The following is an 18210-nucleotide window of genomic DNA, read 5'->3' on the forward strand; positions in this document are numbered from 1 at the left end:
GAAAAGTCAGCTTTTGTTTCATATCACTTCTGATGCAAGAACAGTGTGATCAAGTCCAATGTAGACTAACAATTAGCCTCAAACATGACATGGTTTTTCCAAATATGACTTTGAAGCGCCACCTTTTGGTGCAATCTTTATGAGTTTAGCTGAGATTTTGAAAAGGTTACATCAGGTTCGACTCATAATGTATAGTTAATATTGTGAACACAAAAGAACATTGGCTTTTGAACAGTTTCATCTTTATACTTTTGGGCATTTTTATGGAGCGTTTGTGCCATCACTATCTCTGTATAGTAGGTTGTCATAGGAAGACCTATGGTTTAAATTGCATACATTTATCAATAGGTCAACATGGTATCATGTTTTCCACATGGTGTATAGCAATAATGCAACAAACACCTTCTGTTATTTACGTTTCATCATGTTTTATTATCAGTTTGTTATGGTGTAAAGAACAAATATGTGGTTAATTCCAAAATAAGGACCTACTGTATGGTTTTAATTCACTTTTCCCCCCGAGAGGAAACATTCAAGGGTCATGCATTCATTCAAAATTAAGAAAAGTAATCAAAATGTAATCAAATGTAATTAGACTTTGCGTTACATATTTTTCACCTTAATCTGCATCTACACCAAATGTCCAAATCCTGTAGTTTTGAACCATTCGTTTATCGTCTTTTTCTGCTCTTCTGTCATTTTCTCCCTCAATCTTTCCCTGCTTCCTCCCTTCTTTTCATCGCCATTCATTCCAGCTTTAATCTTCTCCCTCTGTCGCTCCACTCGTGCACACACAGTAGATATCAGTTCGAGTCAGACGAGCTTGACGCTGTTACGTAACAAACGTCCTCTTGACTTGGAAGTGTGTCATCTCTCGGGATAAGGGCCCTCCTCGGTGAGCACAATCCAAAAAAAGACCCTCTCCCAAACCCCCATAGGGCCTCCCTGGAGAATGTTTATGCTTGGAAGGTGTGATGGACGAAGGGTCAGGCAAAGGAAGGAATGGATGAGACAATAACAGAGACTTGATATACTAGGACAAAGTGGAAGAAGGGAGACGGTTGTCGGGGGTGACCGCCGTTCTTGAGCAGTAACGAGAAAAGAAGGAGGAAGGAGTAACGAGAAGAGGGGGAGGAAGACGAAGATAAATATTGAAGTCATGGAGAGCTGCTGCCTTGTCCTTTGTATGCCTTTACAAAGATACAAATGCTCAGTTTTATTGACACTGACAGAAAGGTATTCGTGTAACAATCTGTTTACGGTCGCTGTTTGTTGTGCTTCACAATGAGATCTGTTCCTAATATTCTGACCCAACAATGGAAGCCAAATATCCAGATGTCAATCAAAACAGAGCATTATTGTCGTGCTGGCGCCGGTGGCATGCGCAGCAGCACTGGATTAGCGTCCGCCTGTAGCGGTAATCTATTGAGTTAATCTGCCGCCAGTATGCCCGCGGATCATTAGCCGGATTTATGGCATCAAATCATGAGATCCGATTGGGAGCAGAATTACGCAACGGCCAGGTGTTGGCAGGGGGTGTGTCAGCCATGTGTGTGATTTATGCACAAGGTTAACAACTAGTTACTCAGTGAATGGAAATTGAAGTGTGTGTGTGTGTGTGTGTGTGTGTGTCACAGCTGTAAATGGATTTTCACACGAATGTTCCATTGGCCCCCCTCAGTTCATTTTTCAGTTGAGAGATTGTTGAAGGTTATCGCGACTCAACAGAAGGCCTCGATTTTATTGTCGTGTTGTTATTTTTTTTTCATTACATTCATTAAATTTTCATTTGCAAAGCAAAAATCCAGACAAACTAGCCAAGGAAAATAATTGTTTACATTTTACTGTATTTTCGTTAGGCAGCATGGTGGCCTATCCCAGTGTTTTATCTGGGTACTTCTCCCACATTTCAAAAACAGTTTAATTGAAGACTTAAATGGACCATCTGCACGGCATTTTCGATGGAACGAGTACGTGGCGTACGAGTTTCCGTTGTCGATATGTTTCATGCTATCTGACGGAAAAATAACCTCCTTCTTTAAATGTGTGGGGTTGCGCAAGAGGTGCAGTATATTCAATAGTATTCTAACAAAGTCTATTATACAGTGCCCGTGAAAACAAAGAGCCACGATTTTTAGCATGGTAGCCAGATAGCGCGACATTATCTCCCCTTTGTTGTCTAAAATCAGTGACCTCTGATCGCGAACGTTAGGCCTCAAATGCCACTCATGCGAACGAGGTCAGCGGGGTTAGCAAATGCTAAGGACGCCGCTGCCTCAAGGGGGCGCCAGACTCAAAAGTTAAACTCAAAAGTTAAAACAACAGTGACAGCCTCATTTGAATGGTTGTTTGTTTCTATGTGCCCTGCGATTGGCTGGCAACCAGTTCAGGGTGTACCCCTCCTCCTGCCCGCACGTAGCTGGGATATGCTCCAGCACACCTGCGACCCTAGTGAGGATAAGCTGATAGCTGATTGGTATACTATTCGCTCTCTGTTGGGGTAGAGGGAAATTTATAGATGTGACCCCAGAGAACTCTGGAAACAAAACGACCAAAAACTGTCCAGAACACAGGGAAGAAAAAAAGAGGGGTGAAAATGGGGTAAAGAGAAGTCAGGGTGTTGCTACTTTTGGTTTGTCCCATTAGATGTTGTAAGATGTTAGATGTTGCTGGCATGATTTGTTTGGCAGTAACGATACAGTAATGAAATGAGGAAAATGTTCTATTTTATATACTAAATTGTGTGGCATGTTATCTTTCGAATTAAAGACAATGTTAAAAACTACTGCCATTCAACTTTTTTTTAAAGGCTTCTATAAATCAAAATCCCGTCTAGGACACCACATTGGCTAGGACTGGCTTTGCATGCAGGGGTTCCTATTAAATCGTACTAACAGAAATGCGCTCTACCTGGCCAGCATTCATTTTTTTTCTCCCCCCACTGGTAAAGTAATTTTCAAGAATAACAAGACACGTCTGTTTGAGTCTATGTGTGTGGTGAACTCATTCATCCTGAGTGAAGAGCCAGCTGCTGTCTAGATCTGCTCCAAGTTCACGACAATGACCCATTGTCCTTTCTCTATTTATTTTGACATCACCTCTTGCTTGCCTTCTGCCGCGCAGTCCACACATCCCTTTTCGTCTCCTTCATTCACTCTACTCCAGGTGGATGCGTATTAAAAGATGGCGGAGCAATTGTTCGTTCTTCATCATAACAATTACACATGTGCAGTCTAATTAGGCCCAATTTATATTTTGTCTGGGCAGCGTGGTGCGTTTGTGTTTAAGCATGTCTGCCTTACAGTTCTGAGGTTCGGGTTTTGAATTTGAACCTTCTGACAGCATATTTCCATTTTTCTTTGCCAACTCGCATTTGAGTCTTTTAGATACACTGAATATGCACACCTCTTTGGCATGGTAGCCAGATTTAGGGGTTTCCCTCACAGGGGTCAACTGTCCCAAGGGTCCTTCCAACGGGGCATGCCACAGATGGCCTCATGACAGAGTATCCCACTTCTGACAACAATTTTTGTGGAACTCTGAGCAGTATTACCACATTTGAACTCCAGTTTGTTGGCACCTATTGCTTGATTGTCTATTATACAATGATCGTGAAAGAGGCAGATATCCAATACAAGAGCCAATACACAGAAAATACAGTGGAGTTCAATGGGGAAATCCACAACTCACAAAAAGTCGGGCATATTCGGCTTGCCGCTGAAATTTCATGATGAACCCAAACCTCCACTATAACCTTTATAGGTGATTTTGTTTTTGGTTTTATTCTTTAGCAGTCAACAAACATTGTATGCATTTAAATGAAATACATTTAAACAAAAGGACTTTGCCCAAATGAGCCCCTGTTGGAAGCAGGTATCCCATAAAGATTGGCCATGCTTAAGACTCTCCATTTTAGGGGGGCTGCTTTAGCTGAAATTCTACGAGTATCTGCATCAAAATTTGGCCTACATGTCCGCATACTTTTGAACACTAATTAGTTTTACTTGTAGCTGCACCTTTATATGGATCTACACCCAAATGTTGCCGCTTGTGTTTTCCCCCAGCATGTCTGCAAGTACTAAATATGTACTACCGCCATACATAAGACACATTTAACCTCCAGCAACTTGATTTAGTCGTGAAACATGCAAGCTCATGCACCTCCGGTGTAGTCTGGATAACGTGCGTGAATGTAAACATGAAGGTCGGATGTGAGCCCGCAAAAAGGCCTGCCTCCGAACTTCCAAACTTGTCTGATGAATCACACGCAGACCCAAGGCGCGGTCCCCTTGTAGGGTAGGTGATATGTCGAGGAGCACCTCAAACAGCAACACCCACCCAAAAAAAAAGATGTCTATGTTAAGAAAAAAAGAAAGTCACACAATTCAGGCTTACATGACTTACACGTTTTCCACGGCACAGTGACAATAATAGCTGATGCTAATGAATCAAACTGGCAATTTGCTGTCCAATAAATAACCTCCATCCATCCATTTTTATTTAGAATGGAATAGAAGTCAGCTGACATGGGATGAAAGGCTGACTATACCTCGGATTGGTCAGCAGTCAATCAAAGGGCCCAAATACTGTAGAGACAAACAACCATTCACACCGTCACTGTGTGGGAACAGAACTCAACATTGCGAGTCAGGCGAGCCAACTACGATACCGTCAGTGACTATGCAAAAATATCTGCTGTATGGTATCCCCCAAAATTATTTTAATGAAAAAAATCAAGTCACCGAGTTTGGACTGGAACATGTTTTTCATTGGACAGCAATGTCATACCTGGACATTTTTTACAGTTTACAGGCAAGCCCCAATTTAGAGTTCAGCATTGAAGTCTGCTGGATGAGCTGCAGCGTAATAGAAGACAAATAACAAGAAGAGGCCGAGAAGGTCCCCGACTAAACTCCAGTATTTGCCGTTGTTTAGAGCAGAGAGAATAGATGCCTGTGAGTATTGCTGTATGCTCTTTTTGCATGCGTTACATCTCCTTGTCTGTTAAAGTAGTGGTTGTTTGACGGTTTATGATAACCGTAAACCCTATGCTAATTATCGTTAGCCCCTGTATTGTGTTCAGCATTATATGTTCGGATTAAGTTTAACTTCTGTCAGAAGAAATTATATAATTTGGTTGAACATTTTGGTGTTTAAATATACAATGTTTAATTCTCTTGCTTTATGTGTCTGTCTTACAATTAACTTACAATTAACTTCAACTGTGAGCGAAAGAGTGAGAACATGCGCTAAGAAATACTTTAAAAAAAGTTTTTAAAAAAAATAAGTTTCAATGTGTTTCAAGCGTGTGGAAGAGGTAGAAAGAACTCTTCAAAACATATTTTGTCTCTATATCGCAGATTTTCGCGTATTGCTAATGGTTCTGAAACGTGTCCGCTTTGATGAAAGGAGCTTTGATGTATCGCGATTGTTGGAATATCGTTACTGTTCAATGAGAGGTAGCAATATATTTTTTTCTGTTATCATCATGTCAATACTTAGCATGCATTGTGCTGGCCTGAAGAATTCCTGAGTCTATGTTATTGATCAGGGGCCTTGCAGCAAGAAGCAACAACTTGAAGAGCGGAAACAAGACTTATTGAGCTGGAACGTTTGTGCGAGACCTTCAAGCAGACACAGATGATCGTAACTTTACTTGCGGGGTAAACACCGGCATCAACATCGATGCCGGCTACACAAACATATGGATTTCCAATTCCCTCATGGATGAGCGCTGTTTGCCTCTGTTCACGTAAGCGTCCCAGAAAACGTCTTTTCAACAAGTTGACCAGACGGGGCCGGACAGACATGCTTAGTGAAAACAGGTCAGCGCGTATTTAGGTGGACCGAGTGTGTGCGGCCTGGTTGGCTGCTGATGCTTATGGCCTCGGACGTTTGGGAACATTGATGTTGTGGCTGTAGGCTGATAATCCAGAGTTTGTGTTTGTGTGTGTGTCGCATATTTTTGCATTGACATTCCCGTGCACGACACACAACGCCACCCAGGAAACTATGAGTGTGGCCTGGCAAAGTCGCTAATATACAGTAGCACTCGGCTTTTGTCCAAAGAGGGCCAATGGGTTCTAATCCACTGGCTGCTCTTAGGGTCTGCCCCCTGCGCTCTCTCTCTCTCTATCGCTCCCCCCCCCCCCCTCTCTCTCTCGCTCTCTCTCTCCCCACCCCATGGCAATTTGTTTGGATAGTTCATCTGCGATTTGGTCGTTGGCTTCACAGCTTAATCACCGCCTGAAGAAAGAGTCAGAGAGCAGATGCGAGTGGAGAGACGAGCGAAGTGGAGCGAAGGCTGAAAGTGGGCGACTGGATCCGGAAAAGTAGAAATATGAATGGGTGAAAAAAAATATCCTGGGTTGGGACGTAACTTTAGGTACATCTGCACAGTCTCATGCGAATCCAGATAAAGGTGCAGATACAAATGAGATAAGCAATGTTTTCAGTATCATTGGCATACATTTATAATCTTTACTTAAGAGTTTAATTTTTAATGACCAAGCTCGTAACTCGATTTACTCATATATCAAATCCCCTTTGAAATAAATTGAAATTCCATTAATCTGTTACAGCCTCCCCAAAAGCCACCACAATTTCTTGGGTGTTTTTAATAAAGTCGAGTGTAGGTCCTGTTCAGGGTCAGCTCGAGCCTATTTAGGCAAAAGGCAGACTCAACCCTAGACTGGTCGCCAGTAAATCCAACATAAAAAATTATAATACTGTAATCAAATGCAGGGGCAATCGTGTAACATGATAGAGTGTTTATTCGCTATTCGGTGGCCAATTTAGGCAGGAATTTGCCCTCTGAAAAGTATTTTCCCAAGTGTTTAATGACTATATGTATGAGCACTGAAATCAATTGAGTTTTTTAAAATTTTTATTTTTTTTAGATGTGCCTGTATATGATTGCTACCATTTTGGAAACAGTTACGCAAACAGAATACATTCAAACAATATTTTATAATTTCCTGTTGACACAATATTTGGTCAAACATTTTTTTTCTGTTCGTCATAGTAATTTCCAAATGCCACAACAACCACCATATTGCAATGCATCACACAATGTGGCCAAAGATACAGTGGCCTGTGATTATACACATGAAGCATCAAAAAATGGACCATTACTCGAACCAATGGCTGAAGTGTTATGATGCTTCATGAGGCTTCATCTTACCATCACAACAAGCAGACCAGGTACCATTTATCTTAGCTTAACTTGGTGTAAAGCAGCACTGACTGGGATGTCACTCTATTGCACACAACCCACAGTCAGGGTTTCATGAAAAAAAGTGCAACATATATGCAACCGTAGAGTTAAATAAGACACATTCAATAAACTACGGGTAATTTAAACACACATGATCAATGTTACGTTAATCCTTATGGTTAATGAACATTAAAGATTAACGTCTTTATTATGGCAACAGTTCAACATTTTACGACGCAATGCATGCTGCGAGCACACGGTTTCACAGTTTTGCTGCATGCAAAGAACAGTAACTGTGTGACGTCGACCAAAATCCCATGACGCAGTGGAAACTGCAGTTAATTACTGTACAATTAGTTAAAAGATTTTTACTATAAGGTATGTGGTAAATAACCATAGAATTTACAGGAATGTATAAGTAGTTTATTAACAACGATGCACATCCATGGCCTTATTTAAGAGAATTATTTGATGTTGTCAGCTACAAAAATGACGTTGTGCCTTATGCCAGCCTAAGAACCACCATTTTATGGCATTCAACAATTTTCCATATAATCAGAAAAAAAAAAATATACATACACGGTGTATTGACAAAGAGCAACGCTATGAGAAGATGTTGATATGATAAGCCTGAGCCAACACGTTAGCTTTTGCCTGCTCAGAACAAGCACTATGAAAGCTAATAAAAGCGGAAAAGTTTGTTCTTTCACCTTGTGCCCAGGTATCAAAATGGGTATTTAAAATTAATTTTTACTCAACTAGAGTGTGTGCTTTTTTTACTTTCACTTGATTTGAATTTGAAGCAGTACTTCTACCTGTGTATCTCTTGTACAAGTATCTGTAGAATGTGAGTATTCTTGCCACCTCTGCTTCTAGCTATGAAACGTCATGCCATTGGTGTTCATCATAATACTCTAGACTGTTCAAACTGTGACTGTTAAATTTTCTGAATCGTCCACTCACTAAAAAAAAAGAAAAACTATTGCTGTTTCCAAAAAAATAAAAGATTTAAGCTTTTCATTTTCAATGTTAAATCAGTGTTTAGTGTAAACCTGTTTCAACTAATGATACAGCAAGCAGGATTTTTTTTGGCTTCTGTTTCTCTTACTGTACCCAGTAAGATCCTCACTGTGAGTTTTGGCCTACTGTTATACCCTTAAGGATTTAACATTTATGTGTATTCACTGTTAAAACTGAGGGCGACCATATTTACCCCCGAATTAGAACATCGGTCTTGTCAAGAGTGGGTCAAACGCACGAACAATTACAGTTTGTAGTGCGTGCCAATAACACAGATGCACAAAGCAGATTTTTCAGCTCTCAGGTTGCCCTCATTGGCTTCCCTTGCATTCCCTTACATTACATTATTGATGATGACGATAAAGTCTGGTTACTGTGGTATGTAGGGCTGTTTGTGACACTCCTCTTCGATACAATCTCACTATTGCACACACGCAAATATATTCAGTTTCAGGACAGGCCTGCACACCCCCTTATGTTGCAAACTCAGCTTATAAAAAATTGTTAAAACAAGCTCTCAGTATGATGCTGTTTGGTTGTGTAGCAGTCCAAACTACCACCACAATAACAAAGTCTGTTCAGTTAATACCTCTCTGACAAGTATTGCATCATAGGCTTGCTGACAAGTAAGAACCTGCTTCCGCAAGAACGCCGCCGCTCATTATTAAATGCGAGCAGCTATTAGCGGGTCCCCTGGCTGACACCTCCTCACCACATCACTGATGAAGGTTGTCATAGCATTGACGTTTGCCCGCCATGCAGCGATGGAGCTGTCAATCAATGTCTTGGTGGAAGGTGATTCCAAGTGCAGCGACCTGACATGTGAGCAGGGTGTGTTTATCAACCTATTTTTAAATTCATGACTTGGTTTGGTCTTTGCTGACATTTCACAACCACACACGCACGCACACACAGACACACACACGCACGCACACACAGACACACACATGCAAACACACACACACACACACTCACAATGTACATCATTTGATCATTTTCCCGATTGGAAATTTGCAGTTGGGCATTCATAAGTTACATTTTTAATTTTTTTGTCAACTTCTGTTATTCCTTGAAAAACTCACCTATTGCTTTTCTACTCATATGAATGATATTGAAGTATAATTATGGTGCCATCTTGTGTCATTCTGGTGTCAATGAACTATGTACAGGTGAGTTGAGGAGTTTCATTTTGACAAAAATAGTGTTTTGCTGCCATCATGTAGCATCCTGGTGCCAATGTGCTATGTTGAAGTGAGTTGAGGAGTTTTATTGGGATAAAATCTGTGCTTTGCCATCATCTCGTGGCATCAAAGGCAATTAAAACCTTTTTTGGAATGTCAATTACTTGTGGAGTGTCGCTCTTTGCAGCTGGTCTCTGTCCCATATTTAACGTGCTGCACTTGTAGATATCCAATATTCCACATTCGGAAAATGTATCATTCTGATCTGAAGTACAGTGGAACCTTGATAAAATGGACCCTGATATAACAGATATTGGAAAAAATGGATCGTCGGGACAATAACATGGAAATTGTTTTTTTAAAAGAACTCTCTGCTATACTAGACACATTTGACCTCTCTCAACATATTAAGAGTCCAACCCACACTCAAGGTCACATCTTAGACCAGGTCATCTCTAAGGATGTTGAAATTCTATCAATTGACATTAAGGATATGGCTATTTCTGACCATTTTTGCGTATTCTTTGAATTACAGATTCTTCCAAAAGTTCAGACAACCTCTATGTCTATTAAGAAAAGGTACATAAATGAGAGTACCGCCACCGTTTATGGGGACCATTGCTGTACCACAAACTCTGAATGCTGAGACAGTTAATGAACTTTTGGATAATCTCATCTGTATAATCTCAAATGTCATGAATGCTGTTGCTCCTATTATAACTAAGACAATCTTGAGGCGACCTAGAACACCGTGGAGGAGCACAATGATGGTAAAGACCTCTAAATCAAAGTGTAGGAAAGTGTAACGTAAGAGGAGAAAAAACTAAACTCCAAATTGACTATGACCACTACAGACAAAGTCTTTGTAATTTTAACCAAGAGTTAGTCAGGGCTGGACACTTTTCTGAAATCATCAGTAAGAACTTCAACAATACTCACACTCTGTTTGCTGTGGTTGACAAGCTAACAACCCCCCCGAATCAGATAGCTCCAGAACTCCTAATAGCAGATAAATGCAACGAATTTGCTTGTTATTTTAGTGAAAAAATACAATCCTTCAGGTTAAATATTAGCACAAATCAGCAAAATGATAAAATTATACTACATCTGAAGCCACCCAGGAAAAACTCTATGACCATGTCAGGATTTGATACAGTTGACCAAAAAAACTGTAGAGAGAACGGAGAACTCAAACCATCAACGAGCTGTCTTGACTCAATACTATTTGACTTTTTCAAAGCTATTGCGAAGTCTGTCCTAGCTGATTTGCAGCAAATTGCTCACTTCAGTCAGGCGAATTTCCTAAAGCTCTTAATGTAGCTGCCATTAAGCCTCTACTGAAAAATAGAACGCTGGACGCTTCCATGTTAGCAAGCTATAGACCCATCTCAAATCTCCCTTTCATAGCCAAGATTGTTGAGAAAGTTATTTTTAATCAACTCAGCAATTTCTTGAACTTTAAATGGACTTTTTGAGAAATTTCCATCAGGGTTCCGAACTCATCCCAGTACAGAATCTGCTCTTATCAAAGTGCTAAATGCTATAAGGTTGAATACTGACTCTGGAAAGGTGTCAATTCTGGTCTTGTTGGACCTCAGTGCAGCTTTTGATACCTGCTGAACAGGTTGGAAACCTGGGTAGGACTAAATGGAACAATCCTTAAATGGTTCAGGTCCTACCTGGAGGAAAGGAGTTATTTTGTAACCATTGGAAGTGTTTAATCTCATCGAATGGCAATGTCCTATGGGGTCCCTCAAGTGTCAGTTCTTGGACCCCTCCTGTTGAGCCTGTATATGCTACTCTTGGGTCAAATTCTTTAGAACTTTAATTTTGACTCTCATAGCTATGCAGACGACACACCGTTGTATCTAGCAGTGTCTCCAGATGACTACAGTTCAATTGAGATGTGTCACTGTCTAAAACCGATAAATAACTGGATGAGCCAAAATTTTCTTCAATTAAACCACAACAAAACTGAGATAATTGTTTTTGACAATAAAGAGAAGAGGATTGCTGTTAGTAAATACCTGGAGTCACTCTCTTTAAAAAAAAACAAAGACAAAGTCTGAAACCTTGGTGGTCTGTCATATCAAATCTATCACTAAAACTGTCCAGAGTGAAGGCTTGCATGTGTCAAGCAGACCAGGAGAAGCTCATCCATGCTTTTATCGCAACTAGAATTGACTATTGTAATGATCTTCTGACTGGACTCCCCAGAAAGAGCATTAAACAGCTGCAGCTCATTCAGAATGCTGCAGCTCGGGTTCTGACCAGAACAAAGAGGTCAGAGCATATTACTCCAATTCTAAAGTCTTTACACTGGCTCCCAGTCAGCTTTAGATTAGATTTTAAAGTTCTGCTACTGGTCTATAAATCACTAAACGGTTTCGGTCCTGAATACATGAATGAAATGCTCATGGAATATAAACCCATCGGCTATGACGGAAGACCCCCCCGTCCCTATTAGTCTGTTTTATCGAGGTTCAACTGTTATGTCATTCCATGCGTTTTTATTTTTTTAACACAGTGTGCCACCCAAAAGAACAAACACAGTGAGTTGATAATGTTAATCCTTTGATGTTTGCTAAACTGAGGTCTCACCATGTCGTCGTGACATGAAGCGCCCTTTTTAACTGCTTTGTGTAAATGACTTTTTGCTGGGCCAATTGTAAATTATGATAATTTTATTCCACTCATTTCTTTCACATGCCTCCTTAAGAATTCAAATGAATTCCGCCACTGAGCTTCTTCCCAGATTTGCTCCTTTCATTTCAAGCTGTTTCCCTATTGCCATGTCAAAATCATAGTACCGTATTTTCACGACCATAAGGCGCACTTAAAAGTCTTACATTTTCTCCAAAATGGACGGGGCTTTTTTTGACCGCTTGGCTCACTGGGAGCATTTCCTGCCGACATGCTGCTTATACAGAGGAAAAGCGGACGTTGCTAAAGACAGCATGTGGACGTAAAGGGGGAAGGGTGCGTGAAGGAGGATGCTAAAGCTGCGCCCCCAGTAGGTATATAGCGCCGGGGTGTGCATTGTGCAAAACGACATCGGTTTGGCTGAGGACCCCCCGCAAAAATGGCACCTACTAAGAGACACGTTTACGAAGCATAGTTTAAACTGTCAGTTACCCGGAGGAACATGGGAATCGAGCAGCCGCGAGAGAATTCAAGATCAACGAATCCATGGTTCGCAAGTGGAGGAAGCAGGAAACGAGCTTTGCCAAGTCAAGAAGACCAAGCTGAGTTTCCGCGGAAACAAGGTGAGGTAGCCCGAGTTGGAAGACCAACTCAAGCAATGGATTAATGAGCAATGACCGGGAGAAACATCTCTACAGTCACCATTCGACTGAGGGCAATAACGCTTGAAGAAAAAATGAAAATTTAACATTTTCAAGGAGGTCCGTCTTGGTGCTTTTGTTTCATAAAACAGCGCCATTTATCCATCCGGGCAAGGACTAACGTGGAGCAAGAACGTCCGGCAGATTACAATGAAAAGCTGGCGTGGGAGCGATGGAAGACAGATGGCGAACACAGCTTTACTAAGACTGGGAGGCGACGCCAGGCGAGTTACGCCACCATATGTGAATGGACTGTGGATGCTTGGGCTAGCGTGTCTGCTTGCACTGTTGTTCGAGCTTTTGTAAAAGCCGGCATCATTTCTTACTCTTAATCACTCACTTAGCACACGCTCACACCACTCACTGTATATATTTTTCTCATTAATCACATCTGGGTGCATATGCATATCAAAGGGTTCCTGCAGACCAATATGGGGTCGGGATGCTGTGGGTGTCGGACCGGGTTTCAGCATGTCTGGTGTGGCATTGGGTCCCTGCGGCCTCCACCGGGTGGCAAGTTGTCGGGGCGCCTCGGTGGGGCCGGCGGACCGCCCTGGGTCCCTCGGCGTGGGACGTGTCCCGTCCACCGGGCTGCTCTCGGGTGGACCTCTGGGCCCGATCCCGCGCCTCGATTGATTGGGTGGGGTCCTCAGCCTCCGCGGTGCTGGCACAGCAATAACAGGACACTTCTGTCAGTCTTTGTGCATGTAAAATGGTGTCAATTCACTTGCATGTGTCCACAGGCACACACTCCTTGGACTCTTTCACTGGGTGTGGGGCCACTCACTTATTGCGACAAATAACTCATGAATATGCACATTGCTTGTGTATCCCCTCACTCATACTCTCGTCCTATAGACTTTTATAATTTACATAGTCAATCCCACCACACTTCAGTTGTACAGCAGGGTTCACGACCCTTGTCCTGCATGCTTCTTCTCCTGTCCTTGTCCTGTTCTATCTTGTCCTGTCCTTCCCTCACATGATGTAGCACTACAGCCCCATGCAACACTCATATTTAATGTTTCATTGTTGTAGATAATGTGATGACTAACTTTTCTCATCCTGTTTACAATTAGTGCTTTGTCTTTTGTCTTCGTTTCTCTCTCCCCTCTAGAAACTTTGTTCTGTTCGACTGATCTATTCTGATTCTCAATAAACTTCAATTATAATACTAAGAAACACACAGACAGTGGAAGGTGAAAAACTGTTCTGATACAGATCCTCCATTCTGCTTGCCCTAACAGCCTAACAGGACCAAAAAACAAAAAACAATGACTTCCCTATGTAATCGGCATTCATAACCAATCGTGTATATGTACATTGCATGCACAGGTGGTGCTGTGTTTGTAGATGAAACATTCTTGCTTTCCAAAGTTTGGGTATAAAGTTTCCAGTGTCAAATCTGACATTTTCATTTGGGAATAGCGACTAAATAGGGATGTGTATCTGGAAAGAAGATGGAGGGAAACAAAAGGCTGAATGTAAAAATTGGGATTACCAAGTGAAACCCAACACTAACACGCACTTTGTCAATCTTCATCACTCGCCACGTCAGCCGTATTTATAGATAAAAAGAAATGTGTAGTTCCTACCTGCTCAAAACAAAGCTCCACCCGCTCTTCCTGCACGTCCCACCCAATGACTGCGATTCCTCATCTGTGACCTGTCCGTTTGTCATTCTTTTGTTGTGTACAGTGAGCGGGACAGGGGTCCAATGCTGGTCCACCTCTGTCCAGAGATGACGAGTGTTTCAATGTCTTCATGGTCAGATGATTACCAGTAGCCATGTAGATGAATAACCACTGGTGTTTAACTAGGGACTGGTTTTGTTATGGTTTCTCCTTCCTGTTTCTGTTCCCATTTCCCTTGGCTAGATTGGACTCTCAGGCAGAGCAGATATCGTCCAGCTTTTTGTGATCAAAAGACTTTGCATCTTCTGTGACTGGTGTTGTGCATTTCAATCTCATTTGACGAGAATGCTCATACATCTGTAAAAAGTCACACCTACGGGCAATTTAGTCACACCTACGGGCAATTTAGAGTCTCCAATTAATGCATGTTTTTGGGATGTGGGAGGAAACCGGAGTGCCTGGAGAAAACCCACACAGGCACGGGGAGAACATGTAAACTCCACACAGGCGGGGCTGGGGATTGAACCCAGCTAAAATGGCTAAAATCAGCGTTTTTATTCATCCATGCATTTTCTGAGCCGCTTCTCCTCACTAGTGTCGCGGGCGTGCTGGAGCCTATCCCAGCTGTCATCGCGGAGGAGGCGGGGTACAACCTGAACTGGTTGCCAGCCAATCGCAGGGCACATAGAAACAAACAACCATTCGCACTCACAGTCATACCTACGGTCAATTTAGAGTCTCCAATTAATGCATGTTTTTGGGATGTGGGAGGAAACCGGAGTGCCCGGTGAAAACCCACGCAGGCACGGGGAGAACATGCAAACTCCACACAAGTGGGACCGGGGATTGAACCCGGGTCCTCAGAACTGTGAGGCTGACGCTCTAACCAGTCGTCCACCGTGCCGCCCCTACAGCTTATTTAAAAAAAAAAAACGGCGGTGTGGGACAGACAACACGTCGGAGACAGGCAACACGTAATGCCCCGGATCAGACTACAAGACAAATGTTCTCTTTCACGATTGCACTATGTCAGAATACTGCAATAAAATCTTGTATTCCGGTACCACCGCATCCCGTTTTTTACGATCATTAGGCTTTATCTTGTCAACTCGAATGCGACCGAATACACTCATTACCGTGGCGACGACAACAAAAGTGTAGCGCGCCGACAGTATTCGAAGGACAAAATGGGGGAAAACGTGTTGGTGGTCAGCGGTGCTCAGGACAGGAGAGGACGTTCGTTTAAGGCTTTCTTGAGGTATGTTCACATACATTTAATATGATACGGCTCGCAAGCAGGCAACAAAAACATTATGCAGCCTAGTAAGCTACTGCTAGCACGAACGGTTGGACGTAAACATGCCGCCGTTGAATCATGCTGTAAAGCACACTCAATGTGTCGATCACGATCGACCAGTCGACCGCGAAGGTAGTATTGGTAGATCGCATGACATCACGTGACATAAAAAAAAGACTATCATCCATCCCATTGCTTGATTGATATACATATATAATCGATGATATCTGAATTATTCTGACACTTAGGTCACGCACATGTGGAAACAATGCTGCTAAAAGGTAACTGCAGATGCGCAAATAACGGCGCCAAGTGTGTCAAAACTAGTCAGTGAGTTACCTCCAATTTTTATCTCTTGTGTTTTCTCTTAAACTTAAGAAAGGGTATAAAAATGAGTGGGGGAGCTGGACCAAGTAAGAAGACAAAAACTTACCACTTTCATACGGAATGGGAGGAGGAGTATTTTTTTCACGATGACATCATTTAAATGATGGTGATATTGGTGATGTGGCCAAAAGTGCTCATTTTAGTACCCATTACTTTGGACAATAGTAATGATGAATGTAAAATGATCTGCTTTAAACTGGACTTTTGCCTTGATTGCGTACTGTAGTTATAACAGATGCACATTGCACACACATTTTGGCCAACTCGCCATTTTTTTTTCCCAGGATCCTTCAGTGCAGAAGGTGGGCGGAGGCAGAAAGAAGACGGTGTCATTCAGCAGCATTCCCTCAGAGAAGAAGGTACATTTTATACCACCTCTCACAACAACAAGCAGGGACCCTCCGACATAATTGAGTGCTTTAATGTGCAATCTTTTAATTTCAGTAAATCCTAGACATTTTACAATTTTGAAAAAGAAATGCTGATTTTAAACTGAATTCACCTTTTCACTTGGCTTCTTTGGGAATAACATTCAATTACTGAAATTCATTTGTTAACCCAGGAATGCAGGTAAATAGCTTTAATTTGACATACCCATGAAGAAATAATGAAGTTCTTCACTATTTTCTTTTTAAAACAGTATCTTAGATAAAATTCATAGCTAAGAATAATAATTATATTTTAGCGTTACAAATATACTTTGGTTTAAAGAATGTCTACAAACTGGAATATATTAACTGTTACGGAATCATAAAAATATCTTGGCAATTACCAATGCTGTTCATTTAGGGCAGCGGTGGTCATAAACATTAAATGGATTGCTGGTCTGCTTAGCGTTGCAAATTTCTGGGTATTTTAAAAACTGGAAACTCTCCATATGGGAATTAACTGGAATTTATGAGTGCAAACAGAAATAAACCAGGAATTTACAAAATTGAAGGTTGTCTCAGGAAGGAACTTAAAGAAAGAAATATAGTTGGAGAAAATATATTTTGCATAATGCTGACTAAAACAACCAGATTTCATGCAAGTACAGTTGAATATGAAGAGCCTATTTGTCACATATGGGGAGTAGCTGGATCCAAGAGCAGGCGGAGGGAGATGTAAAATGATGAACAGTTTAATGAGGAAAGGTAATGGCGGTGGTCTTAGGTGGGTGGGCAGGCGGTGGCGTGGACAGGTGGCAGGCAGTGGTGGGGACAGGCGGCTGGCTCGGCGGCAGGAATGACGTGGATCAGGAACATGGGGGAAAACACTGAGAGGAGACACAGGAGTCAAAAAAGGGAACGATGAATAGAGTGACTTACGTGAGGTAAATGGGCCGTGGTAACGCTGGAAGTATATGCAATACTTTGCGAGGATTTCCTGGAACAGGCAGGCTTATAAACTTTCTCAGTGAAACACAACATTGACTTTGCGCCACAGGTCAACAGTGCAGCCGACTGCCTGGCCTTCATGCAGGGTGGATGTGAGCTGAAGAAGGTGCGGCCCAGCTCCAGGGTCTACTGTCGCTTCTACACGCTGGAGGCTGACCTGAGCTGCTTGCGTTGGGAACCGTCCAAGAAGGACGGGGAGCGGGCCCGCCTGGATGTCTCCAGCATCCGAGAGGTGCGAACTGGCAAGAGCACCGAGACCTTTCTGCATAACGGCCTCCTCTCTGAACAATTGGCAGAGGAGGCCGCGTTCTCTATCATACATGGGGAGGACTACCAGGTAAGACTGGATAAGGAGAGTGGTACCTTGAAGTTTGGATGCCACAAAAGTAATAAGAAAAAAGTAAGAAATCGACAAAGCTGGTGTTCTCCAATGGCACCGCTAGTAAACAATCTGTTACATGTCATTTGACCAAGGCAGAGTGATTAAAAAAAAAAAACAGGGGGAATGACTGGAACCCTAATCCTAATCCCAGTGATTTTCACTTTCCTTCCACTGTAGTTTGAATATGTGAAGTGTTGTTCGTAAAGACGTTATGTGAGGTGAGCTGTTTGAAAGTGAGACCCAACACTGTCTGTAATTTACGTTTCAGCAGCTAAGTTGATTAAAAAATAGCTGTGGTGGTAATTCAGACATATTTACTTTAGTATAATCATTGACTTTTCTATGAAACAATTAAATAAAAAACATGGAATAT

The 18210-nt window shown here is 42.0% G+C and overlaps 1 protein-coding gene across 2 annotated transcripts in view; it reads left to right on the forward strand.

The window, feature by feature from the left end:
* The window catches only part of plcl1 (phospholipase C like 1), a 96428-nt gene that overhangs the window by 46546 nt on the left and 31672 nt on the right, over nucleotides 1–18210 (forward strand). For both annotated transcript variants that reach the window (XM_061691526.1, XM_061691525.1), the window contains 2 exons: nucleotides 16364–16438; nucleotides 17505–17792. In XM_061691526.1, coding sequence (XP_061547510.1) covers nucleotides 16364–16438; nucleotides 17505–17792 — 363 coding nt within the window. The remainder of the gene's footprint in view (nucleotides 1–16363; nucleotides 16439–17504; nucleotides 17793–18210) is intronic.

This window comes from Phycodurus eques, chromosome 12, assembly GCF_024500275.1.
Source record: "Phycodurus eques isolate BA_2022a chromosome 12, UOR_Pequ_1.1, whole genome shotgun sequence".
Classification (NCBI taxonomy): Eukaryota; Metazoa; Chordata; class Actinopteri; order Syngnathiformes; family Syngnathidae; genus Phycodurus; species Phycodurus eques.